The sequence below is a fragment of the Pseudorasbora parva genome, chromosome 15 (genome assembly GCF_024679245.1).
Source record: "Pseudorasbora parva isolate DD20220531a chromosome 15, ASM2467924v1, whole genome shotgun sequence".
Taxonomy (NCBI): Eukaryota; Metazoa; Chordata; class Actinopteri; order Cypriniformes; family Gobionidae; genus Pseudorasbora; species Pseudorasbora parva.
In genome coordinates, this window is record NC_090186.1 from 14,855,003 (window position 1) to 14,874,659 (window position 19,657).

The 19,657-nt window shown below is 38.3% G+C and overlaps 1 protein-coding gene across 2 annotated transcripts in view; it reads right to left on the minus strand.

Annotated features, from left to right (window-relative positions):
• ralgps2 (Ral GEF with PH domain and SH3 binding motif 2) overlaps positions 1 to 19,657 on the minus strand; it is a 163,221-nt gene that overhangs the window by 96,126 nt on the left and 47,438 nt on the right. For both annotated transcript variants that reach the window (XM_067417208.1, XM_067417207.1), the window contains exons 2-5: positions 17,197 to 17,291; positions 10,309 to 10,441; positions 10,041 to 10,145; positions 7,246 to 7,296 (exon numbers count right to left, since the gene is read on the minus strand). In XM_067417208.1, coding sequence (XP_067273309.1) covers positions 7,246 to 7,296; positions 10,041 to 10,145; positions 10,309 to 10,365 — 213 coding nt within the window. In that variant the 5' untranslated portion in view covers positions 10,366 to 10,441; positions 17,197 to 17,291. The remainder of the gene's footprint in view (positions 1 to 7,245; positions 7,297 to 10,040; positions 10,146 to 10,308; positions 10,442 to 17,196; positions 17,292 to 19,657) is intronic.

Consider the following 19,657-nt stretch of genomic DNA (forward strand, 5'->3'; position numbering starts at 1 on the left):
AGGCGCCAGAATGCAATAATACAAAATAGTAAAGCAAGTGTGTGAAGCTATTACAGTCCACTTCGGCCCTGCACCTGTGTACCTGTCACTGAGTCCAAAGTAAAGGAACTTGTAGAAGGGCTTCACTTGAGCCCATGGCATCCCTCAGTCAGTGCAATGTGCATCGGTGCAGTGAATGGGACCCATGTGGAAATCAGACAGCCAATCATAGCGTAGTTTTGCGTTCTCATGTGGACAGATTTTTTTTTAAAACCGTGCTTGTGTGGACGCGATTGTTTTTTAAAACGGAGGGGGAAAAACTCCGGTAATAAAAATACCCGTGTTCGTGTGGACTAGGCCTGAGTTATAAAAAAATTCACCCCCCTCACAGGTGTCATGAAGGGAAAAAATCGCCGCATAGACCAAAACCATAATTTGTACCAGGCTGTAAACATGTTTTTTTCCAGCTGTAATGTTACAAATACCTCTTTTCCACCAAGGCAGTGCTGGTGCTATTTCGGAGCCAGAGCCTAGTTTCAAAACGGTTCTTTGTCAGCGGCTGGAGGCGGAGTTTCCGTGACCAACAAGACCCACACAAAGTTGTGAACGCCATTTTTAAATAGCAGCTAATCAAGCTAACACAACTACTTGATTGTAATCTCTGTCTATACAAATCATGGAGAGCTGCAAGAATGTGCTGGATTCCCAGCATTTTGATGCCAATGTAGGATCATAGAGCCATGAACCATTGAGGGAATTAGGCTTGAGATGCATCGGCGGGCGCTGTGCAGACCGATCGCGTATTACATCAAAGTACAGCGAGCGCAAACGACTCCTTTGCTTTTGAATCGCTCACGCGGTATTTTGATATCATACGCGGATCATCCGCGCAGTGCCGATGCATCTTGTACAAGCCTGGTGTGTTTGTATTTCCCGCTGCCTCGCTAGCGCTGCTAAAACCCTAGCGAGAAAGATGAGACGCATACAGTGATGTAAGATCTGGCTCTGTGGTGGCTCTCTAGCATGTGGAAAGCCAAACCGGTTCCTAAAGGCTCTCAAGTCGAACCAACTTAGAACTGACACTAGCACTGGCTCTGAACTAGCACCCGGTTCATTCTGGTGGAAAAGGGGTATCAATGAGACTCTGCTCCCTTCTGAAAAAAAAAAGAAAAAAAAAACTCCATCAGCCTGTAGTGGCCAGTAGATAAATTGCAATTTGTTTAAATTACTTATGTATTGGCTTCAACAGAAACGGGGGAGGTTGCCACTTGGTCAAGACCCATAAAGGCACTAAAGACTTTGTTACAAAGTCCATCTCACTACAGTGGTTCTACAATAATTTTATGAAGTGACATGAATAGTTTTTCTGCGTAATAAATAAATAAATAAATAAATAAATAAATAAATAAATAAATAAATAAATAAATAAATAAATAAATAAATAAATAACGACTTATATAGTGATGGTCGATTTAAAAACACTGCTTCCTGAAGCTTCGGAGAGTATCGAATCAGTGGTTATGTTCAAAGTATAATTTCATTGCTGCTAAGTACCTAAAACTATTTTTTTTTAAATATATCTTTTACATGAACCCAACAATTACCAGAACAACAACATATTTTTGTTTGTGCATTCTGGGGGCGGAGCAACAAAGGGAGGGGTGTGATTGTATGGGATGATTAAATATCAACAGCTTCTTTAATATTAGTTACTGCACCTTTAAAGATGTCATGAACTGGCTTTTTACATTTTTTTATACTGTTGTCTGAGGTCAACTAATGACGTGTGTGTGGTTTTTACATTCAAAAACATCATAACTAATAAGTAATAGGCTATTTCTACACTGGTTTTGAGGCTCTCTCCAAAACGCTGGGTTCTGATGGGCGTGCAGCACTGGAGACTTGGAAGTAAACGCCCACGGCTAGGATTGGATAAGATTTTCATATTTAATGAGCTTAAGCTCCCCTGTCAGTTCAGTGACTTGAGAGAGGAGAGAATGAGGGAGAAGCAGCAACCAGAATGATCATCTCGATCACAGGGCTCGTAAACGTCTTTATCAAACAAGCACAGTTTTATTTCTCATCGACACGCAATTGATTGGACTAGTATTTTTATATTACCATAGCCCACAAGATCGGAACATGCTGGGCCTGGTGTCTATAAAACGCTTTTCTTTGACTAACAAGGAAGTTTTCAGCTCTGAAACTTATATTCGGGATATTTGTATGTCAAAAGCTCAAGGGAAAGTTGATTCCTCAATTCATCACCCCTTTAAATGTAAAATTATTGCACTAAAATTGAGTATAACTCAATTTTTACTAAGTCGTTCAAACAAACCATTTGAATATATTTGAATTAAACCCAACAATTACCAGCACAACATTTTAACACCAACACAAAAATTGAACAATGTGTACCATCACAAACAATAGTGCATAATACAGCAGTAGTCTGACATTTACACTCATATATGTCACCCTCTGCCTTTTACTCCTTCATGTTACACTACAAGGCAAAATGCATGTGCTGCCAGATTCAGAGAAAACGTCAATAATCCTTCAACAAATCCCTTCCACAGAAACCTAAAACAGACAACATCCAGATATACTTAAAGCGACGCAGAAAGCCAGATCCGATCCAGAAAGAACCATCATCTTTACACATAATTTGTAGACAGATACGCATGTCGGCTAAACCGCCCGCTAAATCAATCCCAGACATTTTGAAAATCCGAGATTAGTTCTGTATCGTCTTCCAGAGAACCAGGCCCTCGACTTTTCAAAGAGGGGACCTCCTTCCAAGCAAGCGTCCACGCATTCCAAAACATGCCACTGCTGCCGTGCCAAGACAATCAAAGCCAAACAGGGTTGCATAATCAATCAAACCGTCCAATGACAGAAATCGGTAAACATAATTAAACAAATTACTGTAATTACCATAAATAATGACAAAAAAGTCACGCCAGCCACAATGATTTCCCACAAACAAATTAAATTCACGTAATATTTAGTTCCCCTCAGTCGCCTTGATTTTGTCTCTTACAGCCAGAAAAAAGCCCCAAACGCTACATTAGCATTCAATGTGTGGTAGCCTCATCAAATGCTTTATAAATCACAGTCTGTGTGGCTTAAAGCCCAACTTTACAGACGCTGGATAAAACATGCCTGTGCTAATAAATCGTTCAAAAAGGAGAGAAGGGGAGAATGAGAGAGAGAGGAAATCGAGGCCCAGGTGTCAATAAGCAAAATAACTGCTGTTATTTATTTGGTACTCTTTATAGCTGCAAGTTTCAGGTCATTCAAACCCTGTATTTCTGTCTTCTGTGGAACATAAAAGAAGATCATTTTGAAGAATGTTAGCAACCAATTTTTGGTGCTCTTAGACATCCATTGTATGACACAAAAAAGTAAAACCAAGCAAAAGTAAGATACATTTGAAAACATATTTGAACCTAAATCATGATGCATCTTCATGTTTTTGTGTCAGAGGCTGTTTTATTTTGAGATGGATATTGATTTTTGGCCTATGTGATGTTGCTAGTATTGCTAGAGCTATCATGAAATGTGCCATTTGTCACAAATATTTAAATAAAACAGCTAAATAATCCCTCTGATAAGACAAAATACATCTTTTATAAAATAATTATTTAGCATTTTGGACGTTGCTTAGAAGCTGTTTTTAGCATATACTCTAATAAAAGCTATGAATGAAAAGCCCTCAAGCGCAGAAGCATTTCGCTGTGCGCTTACTGCCCTCTGCTGGGAAACTCTGGAAAGGCCATAGAAGTGTCCATAAATAAACCAGGTACAAAAAAATCCCAGGGTATTTTATTAGTAGAGGACAGGGGTGTCCATAAATAAGCCAAGTTTAAAAAAAAAAAAAAAAATAGGGTATTTTATTAGTAGAGACTGGTTCCACCGAACAAATATAAAGCAAGGCGTAAGGATCTTTAGTCAGTGACAGCCCTATGAGTCAGTCACACATGGCATTCAGCCATTTCAGTTAGTTTCCTTTAAGAGAACATTTGCACACAAGCAAACAAATTTGGTTCAGGACCCATACTTTAGAAAACACTGACCAAAATAAACACTAAGCAAGCACCAAATGAGAGAAAAAAATGCTTTTGGCATGTATGCACAGGGTTCCTCACCAGCTGGCTGCTAACTGTATTAGTAACTGCAGCATTATATGATTTAAGCAGTCTGACCTCACTTATGTAAGTGCAGTAAGCGATGAAACCATGTAGTAAAGAAAACATCTGTTGCAACTCACACATCTTCTATGTTCCAACTTTTCCCACAGTGGAAAGTTAACCATCAGAGGTTTATCTATTTATCTGTTTTCCTTCAATGTGATGACACTGATGGTGATTACTTTAAAGTCATGAATGGGAAATTGCAACCAACTTTTCTTCTCTATCGTGATGCATTATTGAACGAGAAAAATGTGAAAGAATGATTGGATTGAATAATCTGGGCATTGTGAAGTAGATGTATGATTGTTTCATGTTGAGCAATAGGCTGCTGGATGAGAGGGACTAAAATGTGGTATGTCACCAGAGAAAAGATGTCGTAGCGAAGGAAGGGGGGGTTTGATTAAACATTTTGGGGAAAAAATTATGCACTGATAAATCACTTTTAATAAACACTGCAATATTACATAAAAAATAAGAACTGTCATATACTGTATGTATGTACACACACACACACAGATCTGGCATAACATTATGACCTCTGACAGGTGAACTGAGTGATTATCTCTTCATCACAGCACCTGTTAGTGGGTGGGATATATTAGGCAGCAAAGTTTTGTCCTCAAAGTTGATGTGTTAGAAGCAGGAAAATGGGCAAGAGTTAAAGCAGCACTAGGTAACTTTTCAACCTTCATAATATATTTTCAAGACTCTTGTGATGATACATCGACTTACAATAGGTTGAATGACACATCTGCAATAGCCTGATGGGGTCTGTATCGTTTTTAATCGTACTTTTAAACTTCGGGTTTCGGGTAGTAACCCGAGAAAAAAAAAGAACTACAAAATTCGACTGCTTTATGGCATATACGTCACTTCCACAAACACCCACACTTCCTTAAATTCGGACGTGCGAGCCCAACTTTGTTCGTTGGATAATATAGTCATGTCCGAAGCAGCACAGACAAATAAGAAAGAAAAGGTTTTGTTGGAGGAAAGCAATAAGAGGAAAGGAAAAAGTGATGGGATTAAAGGCAGGACGAGGATCAACATGTGACCAGCGTTTGCTCGTCGGCGTGAGCTGAAGGAGGCGTGCCCGACCGATGCTGTCATGTTTGTTACGGTGAGCTACCACGCAAACATTGAACTGAAGTATCATATAGATTCTGTAAAACAGTAACCAATAGACTACTATAATAACGCTGGCTTGTAAACGTGAGCATCGTGATTATTTGGCGTTTGAAAAAAATAAAACCCATGAAATTATATATGACATGCTGAAACATATGCCACTGACTGTACCTGGGATGAAGACATTTCACACGCGATGCCAGAAGAACACCTGCATGTGAACTCCTGCAGTGTTCAGGGTAACTGTTAGTGCTGCACCAACCCGCAGGCCACTTTTATGAAGTTATTTGGCCCGCTCCGCACCACTGTATATATTTTTACAACTCGCCCCGCACCCGCGACCATTAAATAGACATACGGGGTCCGCGGGTTATGAGACGACTCGCGCATCACTAGTTCAGGGCTATCAGGGTTGTCATGTCAACAAATGCACGCGTGATGGCATCCCCTGTTGTAGGATGACAGAGCTTACGACAGTAGTTGAGGACATTATTTTTTCCCAACTGTAGGGGGACCCCGAGAGCAAAAGTTGCCAAGTGCTGCTTTAAGCATTTGAGCGAATTTGAAAAGGGCCAAATTTTGATGGCTAGACGACTGGGTCAGAGCATCTCCAAAACGGCAGCTCTTATGAGGTGTTCAAAAGTGTCTATCGAAAGTGGTCCAAAGAAGGAACAGTGGTGAACCGGTGACAGGGTCATTAGCGGCTAAGGTTCCTTGATGCACGTGGGGAGTGAAAGATGGCATGTGTGGTCCAATCAAAGAGGCGACTGTACTGTACAGGCTACTGTAGCTCAAATTGCTCAGGAAGTTAATAGTGGCTCTGATAGAAAGGTGTCATATATATATATATATATATATATATATATATATATATATATATATATATATATATATATATATATATATATATATATATATATATATACATATAATAAATAAAAACAGCAAGGTAATTATAATGTAATAATATAAATTAAAAAAGTATATATATATATATATATATATATATATATATATATATATATATATACACACACACACACACACACATATATACACATATATATATACATACATACATACACTTTTTTTATTATTACAATATAATTACCTGGCTGTTTTTATTTTTCCCTACTTGAAACTAATATATATAATTTTAATTTTAATTTTAATTTACTGGTAAATTACAGGTATAAGATCATGTGTGAACAGGACCTTTTAAAAAAATACCAGTAAATCGCTTTTGGCAATTTACCAGTAAGGGAAGTTGAAATATTACCAGTAAAATACCGGTATGATGCTGTGTGAACGCAGAATGAAGCTTACCGGTATGAGCACAAACTAAGTCAGAACCGCTGACGTAACAGTGTGATTTGGGCCAAACACAATGGAGATGCCATGATTTCTCTGCGTTGGTTACAGTATGTGCTGCTGCTTTTTAATAGTGTTCTATATAAATATATGCTAGATGGACATCTTTGACCGTTGCACACTCACAGCTTTTTTCAACATGTAGTGCTTGAGACCCAGCCTTCTTTTCTATTCATCAGCGGTGTGGCTCTGCAGTTGGATACTATTAAGCGCGTCTCCTGTTTTTAAGAGCAAACACGTGTTCTGTTTGATCATCACCTTATGCCAGTCAATCAGACATCAAAATGTTTTATCAAATTGAACAGATAGTGAAACTAAAGCACTTCTCCTCATGCGGGCAAATAAAGACAACAGTGCAGCATTTCAAGATAATTATTTCCAATGACTGATATCACAGAATTTGGTCTCTAAACAGTAGAACGGTGCCAGAACGATGTTGCTTGTGCGAACGGCATATTTTAGTATTTACCAGTAAAATTATTTTGGCAATTTTACGGTAATTTACAGTGATTGCTGTGTGAAAGGGGCTAAAGTTTAGGACCATCAGTGACACAATGAACAAAGGTCTTACCTCAGGTTGAATGGCTTTGAACACTGGAGCATCCATAAGAGTGATCTGACCCTGCAGAAGAACACAGATGACATAAGCACAATATTATCATAACAGAATATGCATCACATATGATAGAAGACAGTGCTGGAACCTATAATTTATGCATTTTTTATTTTATTTTAAAATATCCGTCATTTCACATAGATTTGTTTGTACTTTTTCAGATTTGAAATAAATGTTACCTTTGAAATGTTGTGCATAAGCATTCATTAAAGTAGAGACAAAGTTTCTGTATGTATTGGCTTATCCATCCGTACATGAGAGTGTGTGAATACTCTACACGCTGTCTAACAGACATATGAATAATAAATCATCTTTTGTCCACAGCTCGGTTGCCATTCACAAGATATTTTTCATGCATGCATGAGTGTCGTGTGTGGGGGGTCACCGTGGAGAGTATGTGTGCATTAATAAAATGGTATGATGTACTGTATATAGGTTAATAGGTTGGGTCATTAATAAATAAAGCACAGAAAGAAACTCTGTACCCCAGATAGAAACACTTTCAGACAGGCGTGTGCAGAATCAGGTCATTGCCTTTACATCAGGTGTACTAAGGTCAAAAACATAGAGAGTGTCTCCTGGTGGTGACACTGAGATATATCATAGGTATTTATTACACTGTTTCCACCGGTAACATAAGCTTTGCTTGTTTTTGGACATCTGACTCGAATCTTTTGCCTTTTGCAGCAGGTCTGGCTGTCTCTATAATCATGCATCACAACATTTTGCTAAACTTTAAATGGTAAAATATTATTACATTTCAGTATTCAGCAATAGGTTAGGTTATGTTGAATAATCAATCTTCATTTGATAAATCGGGGAGGCAAGAAAAGTCTCACAATGTTCTTTGCAGTGCACCTCCCATCCAGCAGATGGCACAGAATGAGTTGCAGATCATGAGAGCATTCTGTGACTCACTGGTTTTACAAGATGAATTGTGATGCTCTATATTCGGTAAACAATCTCACCTAAAAATAAATGGTGTAGTGTGTAACTTTCTCCAGGGAACCCCTTATAGCGTTAACGTTTTCTTCGCATTGACATCTTTAAAGGTGAACTGTGTAAATTTTAGAGGCGGTGAGGTTGTGACTTGCAACCTTCAACCGCTCACCTATCCCTTTCGAAGCATGTAGAGAAGCTACGGTGGCCGATGCGTGACAATAATGTCATCGTCTGAGACAGCAGGGAGTAGCAAGCGCTCTGTATAGAAGTTTGTACATTTAGAGCTACTGTAGAAACATGACGGTGCGAAATGGCGATTTCACTGTAAAGGGACCTACGTTGTATGAAGATAGAAATGGCTCATTCTAAGGTAATAAAAACATAACAGTACATTATGTAAGATCTTTATACACCATTGAAAACATTTATGTATATTATATTGCTATTTATGTCAACAGATCCTCATAAATACTACACACTGCACCTTTAAATCAAATCAAAATCTTAATGAATCAAGTGCTTGCGAGTCAGAATTGAATCAAATCAGTGATACAACCTGTATCAAATAATCATTAGTGTACAGAAAAATCAATAGCGTCTTTTGCCATACGTAAAGAGACTAGCCAATCAGAACCGAGATCATTTACATACAGAAGTCTTAAAGGTACAGTAGCAAAAACAGCCTGTTTGATTTAATTCTGAGTCATAAAGAAGGTGGTAAATGAGAGTGTTTTGTTGGAAGAAGCTTTGAGCAACATTGCTTTTATTTCTCCCTGAAGTCCATTTACAGATTGTTGCTGGATTAAAGCAAGTATGAGTCAACCAGCAGCTGTGTATCTTTTCCTAAAGTTCTTAAGAGAGTTCAGCTGGGAGTTTAGTTTGAGTCCTTGAATTGCCAGAGAGAGGAGAGTTTGATAGCCTTGCTCAGATTCTGGTGTTTAATTCAAACACTAGAGAGCATTGCGGCCCACAAGAATGTCTGCCAAATGACCATTAATTATTACTGAAACCATGCTGAAGTATTTACTCTGTCTGTGCTCATTCTGGCCTTCATCTCTTTCTGTTTTCCATGTGTTTTTCTTGTGGTCCATTGGCACTGTTAACATATACGGGGCCACTGCTAAAAATCACAGGGGATGGAATTTTTTTTGGTCCTGGATGAGAGTGACTGGATAAAAAAAAAAATTGCGTTTAGCACAGTCCACCTGCGATTGGACGCCATTAAAATTCATTATTAAATATGCTCAAATGAAAGATCCTTATATACTCCCTATATCATTTCAAACTTTTCTTTTTCTATTTTTGGGTAAAATTATTTTAATCAGGCCGGTTGATTAAACCTTTAAATCAAACCTGTTGTTTCCTCATTTAATATTACTATATAATAAAACAAATTATATATTTTTTTCTAAATTTTAAATATTTTGTTTTATTGTTATTTAAATGATAAAAATTAGAAATATATTACTATTGCAATAATGAAACATTTATAAATAAATCATTTTAATTTACAGAACAGCAGTAAAATTACACTAACAATACAACTAATATTGATTTCTTTGCTTTCAAGACGTTAAATTATACAGCTTTTTTTTTATTTGGCGGACTTTAAAGCTTCTCTTTTGCTGTCAAGATTTAGAAAAGATTCTTGTTACAAAGTTGGGAAGAATCTTGGCTCAAGAATTATTCAGTTGACGTGGGTCATATTTCAGGTTGGAAAATATGGAAATATCTGTATAAACATGAAACAAACAAAAAAAATCAAATCAAATCCCTGTTTAATGGAAAGTGAGGTGAGTTTGGCTTACTGCATATTCCTCTGGCGTGACCTTCAGCACGTCGAAGACCACCGCGTCAAAGCTCTTGAGCTCTGATGGGCCCTTCTCACTGAGGGATTCAGAACTGCTGCTCCTCTGGAGGGAAAAGACATGGAAACAATGACAGGATAAGCAAAAGAAAGATGATAAAAGACACAAATGAGCCAAAAAAAGGTTTTCGTCATTAGTTTACAAGATAAAACATGCAAGGTAAAGCAGTATTTGTTTGATTGGAAATGATGTTTGAGTGTGAGCTGACCTCTGAGGCCGGGGTCGTGAAGGTGGAGACGCTGGGCTGGCCATTGGGGATGTCCATTATTACCAAACCATCAGAAACTACGGCAAGAGCTCACTCACCATCCTCATCCTCATCAGCTCGCCTGTACGGCCCCCTGCACGCACAAACACACATATTTCAGGTAAGATCAAGGCCTGGATTGTGACTTGGCAATGCATAAAACTAATAATAAATCCATAAAACTGCAGGTACAAGTATAATATATTGCATTCTAAATGACTGCAAGCCGCTCAGATCCACTGGCTCCATAAACCTATAATGCCCCCACTTCAGTGCTTGGATCAGATTCCGTTGAAATACAGTTTTTCATTATCACCAAACATAGTGTTTTTCATTAATGCCAGAAAGTTCCATTGTCTCATTCATCAGCAGCACATTCATCCAACAGTTGTTTTTGTAACACTTGCGACAGGCAGTAATGTTCTTCTGGAAAACACTCTTTCTTCTTAAATGGACTTTTTGGAAGAAATCTCTATTTTCTCCTTGGCAGTGTTTTCTACAGGATTCTGGATTTGCAGCAGGAATTGGTTCCAGTTATATACAATACAATATAAAACAGTTAATTGTTTTCAGAATACTGACTTTAATATGAATTATGAACGCTGTTGTGCTGAGCACTGAGCAGACAAAACCAGCCACAGACAGTATTTAAATCCATCCATCTGCAAGCTTTATTTACTTGTTCAGAGACAATTTTAGTACAAAATTAAGTTAAACACTCATACACACAATTATTATTATTATTATTATTTTTAAATCTTACCTTGCACTTTTCTGTACTATTTCTACAGAGACTAATTAATAGCTATTTCTGTTTTAAGTTTATCATTCAGTCTATTTATTTTTTCACATTCAGTCATTGCAGACCATCTTAGACTTTTTGACTGGACAATGAATGTAAGATTACCTACACTTTCTGCCTTTAATGTAACGTCATCAGCATATTGCTCCAAGGCTGAGGCATCCTTCTGGAGATGTAGATACGTTAAAATATTTGAAGGTGAATGATCAGACCACTAGACCGTATGCGACCATCAACCGACTGGATGTAATGTATTAAAAATCTATGAGCGTGAGGTTTGAATAATTTATATGTTTTCATTACAACATTGTTCTTTAAACACCAGGCTATTTCTGTAAAATAGTTATGATTATTTAAGTCTGAAACAACCATTCAATAATTATTAATTATTTAAGTCCTGGAGCACCGACCGAATTAAGTTGGTACTACAGAGTACCGATTTTACATTAAATCAATCTGTACTAAATTTCAGTACCTGAGAACACATCTGGTGATTATAGACTAGTGTCTGTGAATATTAAGCCACAACAAGACTATTTAAATATGAATCCTGCGTGTCCGTGTGAATGAATGACCCGCAGTTTATTAACCTCTCACAAACAAACAAACACATGTTTGTCATCTCCAGAGCCGCTCTGAGAGTCACTTCATGAGCATTTTACCGTTTAAAGGGTTAGTTCACCCAAAAATGAAAATTCTGTCATTAATTGCTCACCCTAATGTCGTTCGACACCGTAAGGCCTCCAACCTCCGCATCTTCGGAACACAAATGAAGATATTTTTATTGAAATCCGATGGCTCAGACAGTCCTTGATATACAGCAATGTCATTTTCTTGCTCAAGATCAATAAAAGGCACTAAAGACGTCGATACAAAGCCCATCTCACTACAGGGATTGTACAATAATTTTATGAAGAGACGAGAATAGTTTTAATGCACAAAAAAACTACTTATATAGTGATAGGCTGATTTCAAAATAAAGCTTTGAACGGTTATGAACCAGCTTATCGAATCATGAGTTGGATCGCATGCCAAACTGCTGAAATCACGTGACTTTGGCGAAGATCTGAATCATGAATTGATACTAAGCGGCAACCTCCCACAGTTTCTCTTGAAGCCAATACGGACGTGACTTAAACTGGCCATATCCAGAATATTGCAGTGATTTTTACTTGCACAACCTCCCGTGGGAGGAAGAAGTGGCGATTTAAACAGCTCTCCTCCAAAAATCCGACAACAAAGGCTGAATGCGCTCTCTGAAGGTGCACTCGTGGCCAGGAATTGAAAGAACACATATTGCCAGGTTGCTCAGGGCAGGGAACTGTGTGAACGCCACCATTGCATAACGTTTTGTTCACTTGCTAGTTCAACTTTCAGCGTCCTATTCTCTAGAAGATGAATATCTAATGATTATGATCCACGAATCTACGATATCGTCAACCTATACTGCAAATTTACAGGGAAAAGCCGGCATTTTGGCAGGTGTTGGCTCTACATCCTCACCATGTGTATTAAACTTTAAATCTGCGATGACCCTGTATGACCCTGTCAACCTCTTTCATCCATCATTTTCAAACCTTGCAGCTTTGGTGTCAGAAAGGTTGCTATTCTATAAAGCATGTGAACAGAATGTTTATTCCAAGCAATTCCTTCAGCTGTGTCACACAAAGGGTTGTGATTACAGAGAGCAAAGTGTCCTTTTTGGCTGAAGGACAGTGCTCAATAAATCTCATGGACCACGGAAGAACCAGAGAGGCACTTGGAGCTGTGTTGTCGGTTTCCTAGTTGTCAGTTGACTCTGTAAAGAATTTAAAGTGATAGTTCACCTAAAAATGTTTATCTGCTTACCCCCCGGGCATCCAATATGTAGGTTAGGGAAGCACCGATACCATTTTTTCAGAACCGATCCGATATTAAAAATTCTGAGTATTGGTCAATACCGATACTATAAACCGATCCGATACCAAAGCAGTTTTGTTTAAAAATTCTATGCAGAATTTCTAAATCTAATTCTAATCTGTTGAATTGAAAATCACTCTTTTGTGAGTTAAACACAATCAACTAAATACAGACTTCATTATAAAGAAAACAATAAAATAGAAAATATATATAAAATCACAATCAATGACAAAAATAGCCTACTACTAGGGCCTATAGATGGTGAATAAATTAGATTAGTGAATAATTCAGCAGCAAAAGTTACACAATCACAAGTGCACAATAATATAATATAAATTAGTATAAAATCTAAACCTTTTGTCTGGAAAAAATAAAGGAAACCACAAAAATGAATAAGTGTAGCTGTAAATCTGATAAAATATTACACAAAATATATCAATGAAAAACAAGTAAATATATTTATAGAAATAGGGCCTATATACTAAGAAATGACATTTATTTTAAATGTATAGCGCATCTTTTTAATGAGGCAGCAACATATAGGCTATAATTAAGGCTTTCATAGCGCAAAAGTATTATAATATAGAGCGGCACAAAGCGCGTATGCGCATCCTGTGCGCAGGATGATGTGCTTGAAGTAACAAAGAGTCACATGCTCACAGCGCGCCGCGCTCTGCCCGCAATGAGAACGAGCAACGGTTGGAGTTAAAAATCTTAATTTGTGTTCTACTGAAGAAACAAACACACCTACATTAGGGATGCACCGATCCGATACTCAGGATCGGCATCGGCTCCGATCCGCCATGGGACAGAAAGGACCGATCCAAATTCGACACTGTGCGCATAATATTCTGTGTTATTGTTAAGCCTCAGCGCCCCACAAAAGGCACAAAAACTGCCGTAACCGAACACGACACAGTTTAAAGCTGAATGGAGAGTGACTGACAGCCACAACGGAAGGAAGCATGCATTGAACTGAACGTGAACTTGAATTTAATGACTTCAATATTCATCTGTACTCCTATTGAACTACAGTCCCTGACAAAAGTCTTGTCGCTTATCTATTTTCTAGAAATACCTGATATTAACCTGACTTTTAATTAATTAATTGGTGTTAGAAATAGCTCATATGAAAAACTAAAACCCTCCCAAATGATGTTTAATGCACTGAAATAAATAATTTTCATAGAAAAAATATTTATCATTTAATCAAGACAGAAAGGTCACATTTTGGCAAGACAAAAGTTTTGTCGCCTATACAGAAATTGAACAAATTTACTGCAAATACAAAAATATGTCAGCAAATTAAGTTGTGGTGCCGTGAGATCCAAATTTAATATCTTGTATGACTTCCATGAGCTTGAAGGACTGCATCCATGCGGTTTGGCAAGGATTCATACAATTTATTGACGAAGTCATCAGGAATGGCTAAGAAAGCAGTCTTGCATGCCTCCCAGAGTTCATCAATATTCTTTGGTTTCGTCTTCCATGCGTCCTCTTTCATCCTACCCCACATATGCTCAATGATGTTCATATCTGGTGACTGGGCTGGCCAATCCTGGAGCATCTTGATTTTCGTCGCCTTGAGGAACTTTGAAGTGGAGATGGAAGTATGCGATGGAGCACCGTCCTGCTGCAGAATTCGGCCTCTTTTATGGTTGGGAATATAAGAGGTAGCTAAGATTTCTTGGTATTTTAGACTATTGATGTTGCCTTCCACCCTGCAGATCTCTCGCACACCCCATACTGGATGTAACCCCAGACCATGATTTTTCCGCCACCAAACTTCACTGTTTTCTGGGTGAATCTCGGATCCATTCTGGCTCCAGTAGGTCTCCTGCAATATTTGCAGTGACTGTGGTGTAATTCAACAGAAGATTCATCTGAAAAATCCACCTTCTGCCACTTTTCCAGCGTCCATCCTTTTAGCAGGCTGTCGGCCTTGGCAAATGCCACACGGTTTTTCAATTGTATTTTGTTTAGTGCTGGCTTCTGGGCACTGATTCGACCATGGAGGCCATTTCGAGACAGAATCCGACAAACTGTTCTGGTTGACACAGGGACTTCAGGTGACCAGGTCTCGTGGAGCTCTGCTGCAGTGGAAAATGGGCTGGTCTTGGATTTTCAAGCCAACAAACGGTCCTCTCGAGCAGTTGTCTTGCGGGGTCTACCTGACCTGGGCTTGTCAAAAACGTCTCCAGTCTCTTCAAATCTTTTTTTTATCCTCTGTACTTGACGCTGAGACACATTGAAGGAGTCTGCCACATCAGCAGTGGATCTGGTCTTCATTCTCTTGATAATCAAAACTTTAGTCTCAGGGTGAATCTTAGGCATGTTTGCAGAGGTCTAGTTGCAGTTGATGTGAAGGTCTAGCGTACTGGGGTTCTTTTTATACACACTTGAGACCTAACTGATCCATTATTAGTCACAGGTGAAGCTCATATGACAAGGTGACAACACTTATGTCTTTGCAAAAATTGACTCAATGGGCTTTACCAAGCTGTGAATATTAGAATACTTTTTGAAAGTTTAGTTTTTCACTGGAAAATTATCACAAAAGCTGGTGGGATTAAAACGAGCAATTTCTTGTAAAAAAATCTTGATTAGAAATATATTTCAGCGGCACTTTAGGTCAATTTGTACACAAGCGACAAGACTTTTGTCAGGGACTGTATGGAATGGCTTCAGAACACTAATAATATAGTGCACGACTCGTTGATGATGCTTTATAACGTTTTTGTGCCTTTTGTGGGGCAGAAAACCTTACTCTGTCCGCCGCGGTAACGAGAGAAGAGGAAGAGGAAGAGTGAGAAACTCGGTCTGTCCGCGCCGCTTCTTCAGCACGGCGGCGGCGGTATAGCGACGAAAGCGTTGGCTTGAGTTTGTTTACCTACTCTAGTATTCTCTGTCCGCGGCGGTTCTGGAGTTTTCAAAGCTGCCATGTTCGTTGTTTTAATATCCTTCCTTCCACCTCGCGCACATGCGTAAATGACGCAGCAAATTAAAATTCACGGGGAAAATGTAGGCCTATTATTAAATCGATCCTCGGAGTTACAGATCGATCTTTAGAAATTAATATGAAAATCGATTCAGAATTGGTGAATCGATTTTTTCATCACAGCCCTATTGTGCTGGTTCAGAAATGAATGAGGGATTGTGTCAAATATATAACCAAAATTATTACAAATGTTCACAAAATTATTGCAAAAATTATATTTACTGATAAGCCATTTCTCAGGCAGTAATGTGGATTTTTATTAAATTTAAGGAGTGGAGGTCTTGTCTTGGTCTCAGCCCCTCAAATTCTTGCCCTTGTCTTGGTCTCAACACGTTGTTCATGGTCTCGACTTGGTCTTAGATTAGGTGGTCTTGACCACAACACTAGGCAGCATACATATTTGGACTATTAGTGTTTTTGTTGTCGTTGAAACATATTGTGGTCTAGGAGACAAAATTAGGAGCCTTTAAAATAGCATAATAGGGGCACTTTAAAATATTTTTTTTCCACCCATCTGTAACTGTAAGCATGAATTTTGATTATTTTAAAATCAAAATCAATTTAAGTTCTAATCACCAATTATAAAAGGTGCTGTTAATTTATTTGTCACACTGTAGAATTATATAAAATTAATGACTGCTCAAAAGACCCTCATCTCTGAAACGCGCACAGTGGTTGTGTGTGATGTTAATCTAAAGTTCTTGTGAAGCAATGTAACCGTACACCGCTTCCGAAGAACAACGTGCTCACTCAGTGACGCTGATAAACACTACAACTGCTGGCCTCGCTATCAAAACATCACAGTCAACATTTGGTTACACGTGAAACAAAAAGCAGGTGTTCAGGCAGCATTGGGACCAACATCGACAGAGTGTGTGTATGTTTGCTTTTCTCTATGAGCAAACAGGTGCTATGGAACCATTAGCATTTGCATGTTTGTGATTTGAGGGTTTTGTAGTAACAGGTGTTGCCGAGAGTTTGTTCGACTTAACGGCACTGCCAAACTGCAGAATAATCCTAATCACAGCTCTAATTCACCTGTCACACACAAACACAGCAGCACAAATGCTTTCTTTAGCCAAAAGGCTGCAAAACACCAGTTTATATATTGTGCAACATGAACAACACAAACACACAAAGATATAATTACCAGGTATTTGTCAAATGCACATCATGACGGCTCTGCTGTGTCCTCCCCTGCACTCGATCGTCTGTATTCACTCGAAATCCTCTGCTGAACAAAACCTGGTGTAAGAAGGATAAAGGAGAGAGAGAGAGGGAGAGGGAGAGAGGGGGGGATTATTATTAATGTAAGTACATGTAGTAATAACTGTGTATGTCACCTTAAAAAAACTGTTATGAAATTAGCCATATAGCAAGACATAGGAGTGTCTTTTTTTTTGTGAAATGTTTAAAATATCACTTTCACCACAAAATGAATAGTGATTTTCCTGTAATGCATGCATAAACATTGTAAGACATTGTCTGTAGACAAATTAAACTATCCATTTAGAGGATAAAAGTGGCCATATAGTTAAAGAAACAAACCTGACAAACTGTGTATCAATGAGAAATTCACTAGGTGGTGCTGTACATACGGTAAAGAGGATTAAAAACGACAGCAGCTGCGTGTGATTGAGGAAATGGGCTGAGGCTGAAGTTTCAGAGAGGTCACTGTCGGGTCATTAGAGTGGATTGTTTAGGACACGAATACAGACACCAGACACCACCCACCACATGTCACTATGGGACAGGCCAGATGCAAAGCAGGAGGTCAAGCTTTCTTTCCCTTGCGTACACGAAAATAAGCTTTAAAAAACATCACATGACTAAAGCCAGCAAAATATTTACTGCATATTAAGGAGAACAAGCTTCCTCAGTCTATAGACTGAAGGCTGAACTGAAGCCATTTGCTCAGGCATGTCACTAACACGCAAAAATGAGACACGCTTAAACGGTCTAGAGCGTTAACACACCAATATCAAAGAAATGACCCAAACACTGTGCGTCACACTAGTAACTGTGAAAGCGATCAAAAAAGCTACACATTTAAACTTATTCCTATTGGACTGTCAACGAGATCATGAGTCATGAGATAAATGTGAAAAAAATATCAGAATTTCTACAGAAAACAAAATACTAAATTCTCAACATATAGCTAAAGCTTTTGTTTCCATAATGTTACCATGGCAATATTCCACAGAAAGATGATTCCACAGAAAGAAAATGTCTAGGCACGCAAACGGCTTCATGAACAGGCCCACACGAAACCTTCGCCCACGGAGCACTGCAGATGTCAAACTGCAAAAACATGCAATTCTACATATCCCTACACACTTTTTTATTTTATTTTTATTATTATTCCATTTTAAATGAATGACTTTTCTTTTGAACATTTTATTCTAAGAATTGTGTGTGTGTGTGTGGGGGGGGGGGAGATCACCGTTTCTACGAAAGTATTAAGTGACAACTGCTTTCAACATTTAATTATCATTAATAATCATAAAGCGATAATAATCAGAAATGTTACTTGAGCATCAAGTCAGCATATTAGTAGGATTTCAGAAGGATCATGTGACCCTGAAGACTGGAATAATGATGCTGAAAATTCAGCTTTGCATCACAGCAATATATTTCGCTATTTTAAAATCAAATAATATTTCACAATATTACAGTTTTTACTGTATTTTTTATTTTTAATCAAATAAATAAAGCTTTGGTGAGCATAAAATACTTCTTTTAAAAAAACATAAAAAATAAAAAAATCTTACCAACACCAAATGTGTCGGTAGTGACTTGGTAAATGAATTATTATTGTTTATTTTATTATTCATTATTAATATACTTAGTATTATTTAAAAACATTTCTAAACCCTTCAGAAGTTTAGTTTAAAACATGATAAATGTCTCAGGGGAACCAAGAGTACTATACTAGTATTAATAGCCGTCATAATAAAATGAAAATATTAAAATGGCTAAAATATTGAATAAACGCAAGGAGCGGGGGATTTGTAGAATTATGTGACAGGTGAATCTGCTGAGCTTTCTGTAGACACATAACCTTGTGTGTTTATGATATAACCATGCATGATTTATCTGCAGATGGCTGAATGCCAGTGTAAAACTGTAGGTAAAGACCATAAACGAAAAGGCCCGTTGTGGTTTTATGACTGGCAACTTGGTAATGTCATGCTCGACTGGCGGTAAAGATTGTGGATGTTCACAACCGCTGTACGCCTCAGAAGGGCAACACAAATAACCTTCACATGTGTCTGACTTGCGAGGGAATGTCGGGTTGAGTGTTTGCGTGGCGAGTCTGACGGTGTGACGGGAATGATTAATGTGTCAGATCTCGGAAGGTTGTTGAAAGAGATCGTGGAAAGATGCTCAGAGGCACGGAGGAGGCTGAATGAAAGGCGGAATGGAGCGAGGGATAGATCCGGATGAGAGGGAGTGTGGGAGGTGTCGCTGTCTTGTTTCAACCTGCCGGAGAAACAGTCTAACAGAGAACAGACAGTCTCTGAGCCTAAAGGAAGGAGTTCAAGTGGCTGAACAACTCGATTTTCACACTTTCATTTACATGTGTTCCTTCTAGATGTGTCCCATAAAAC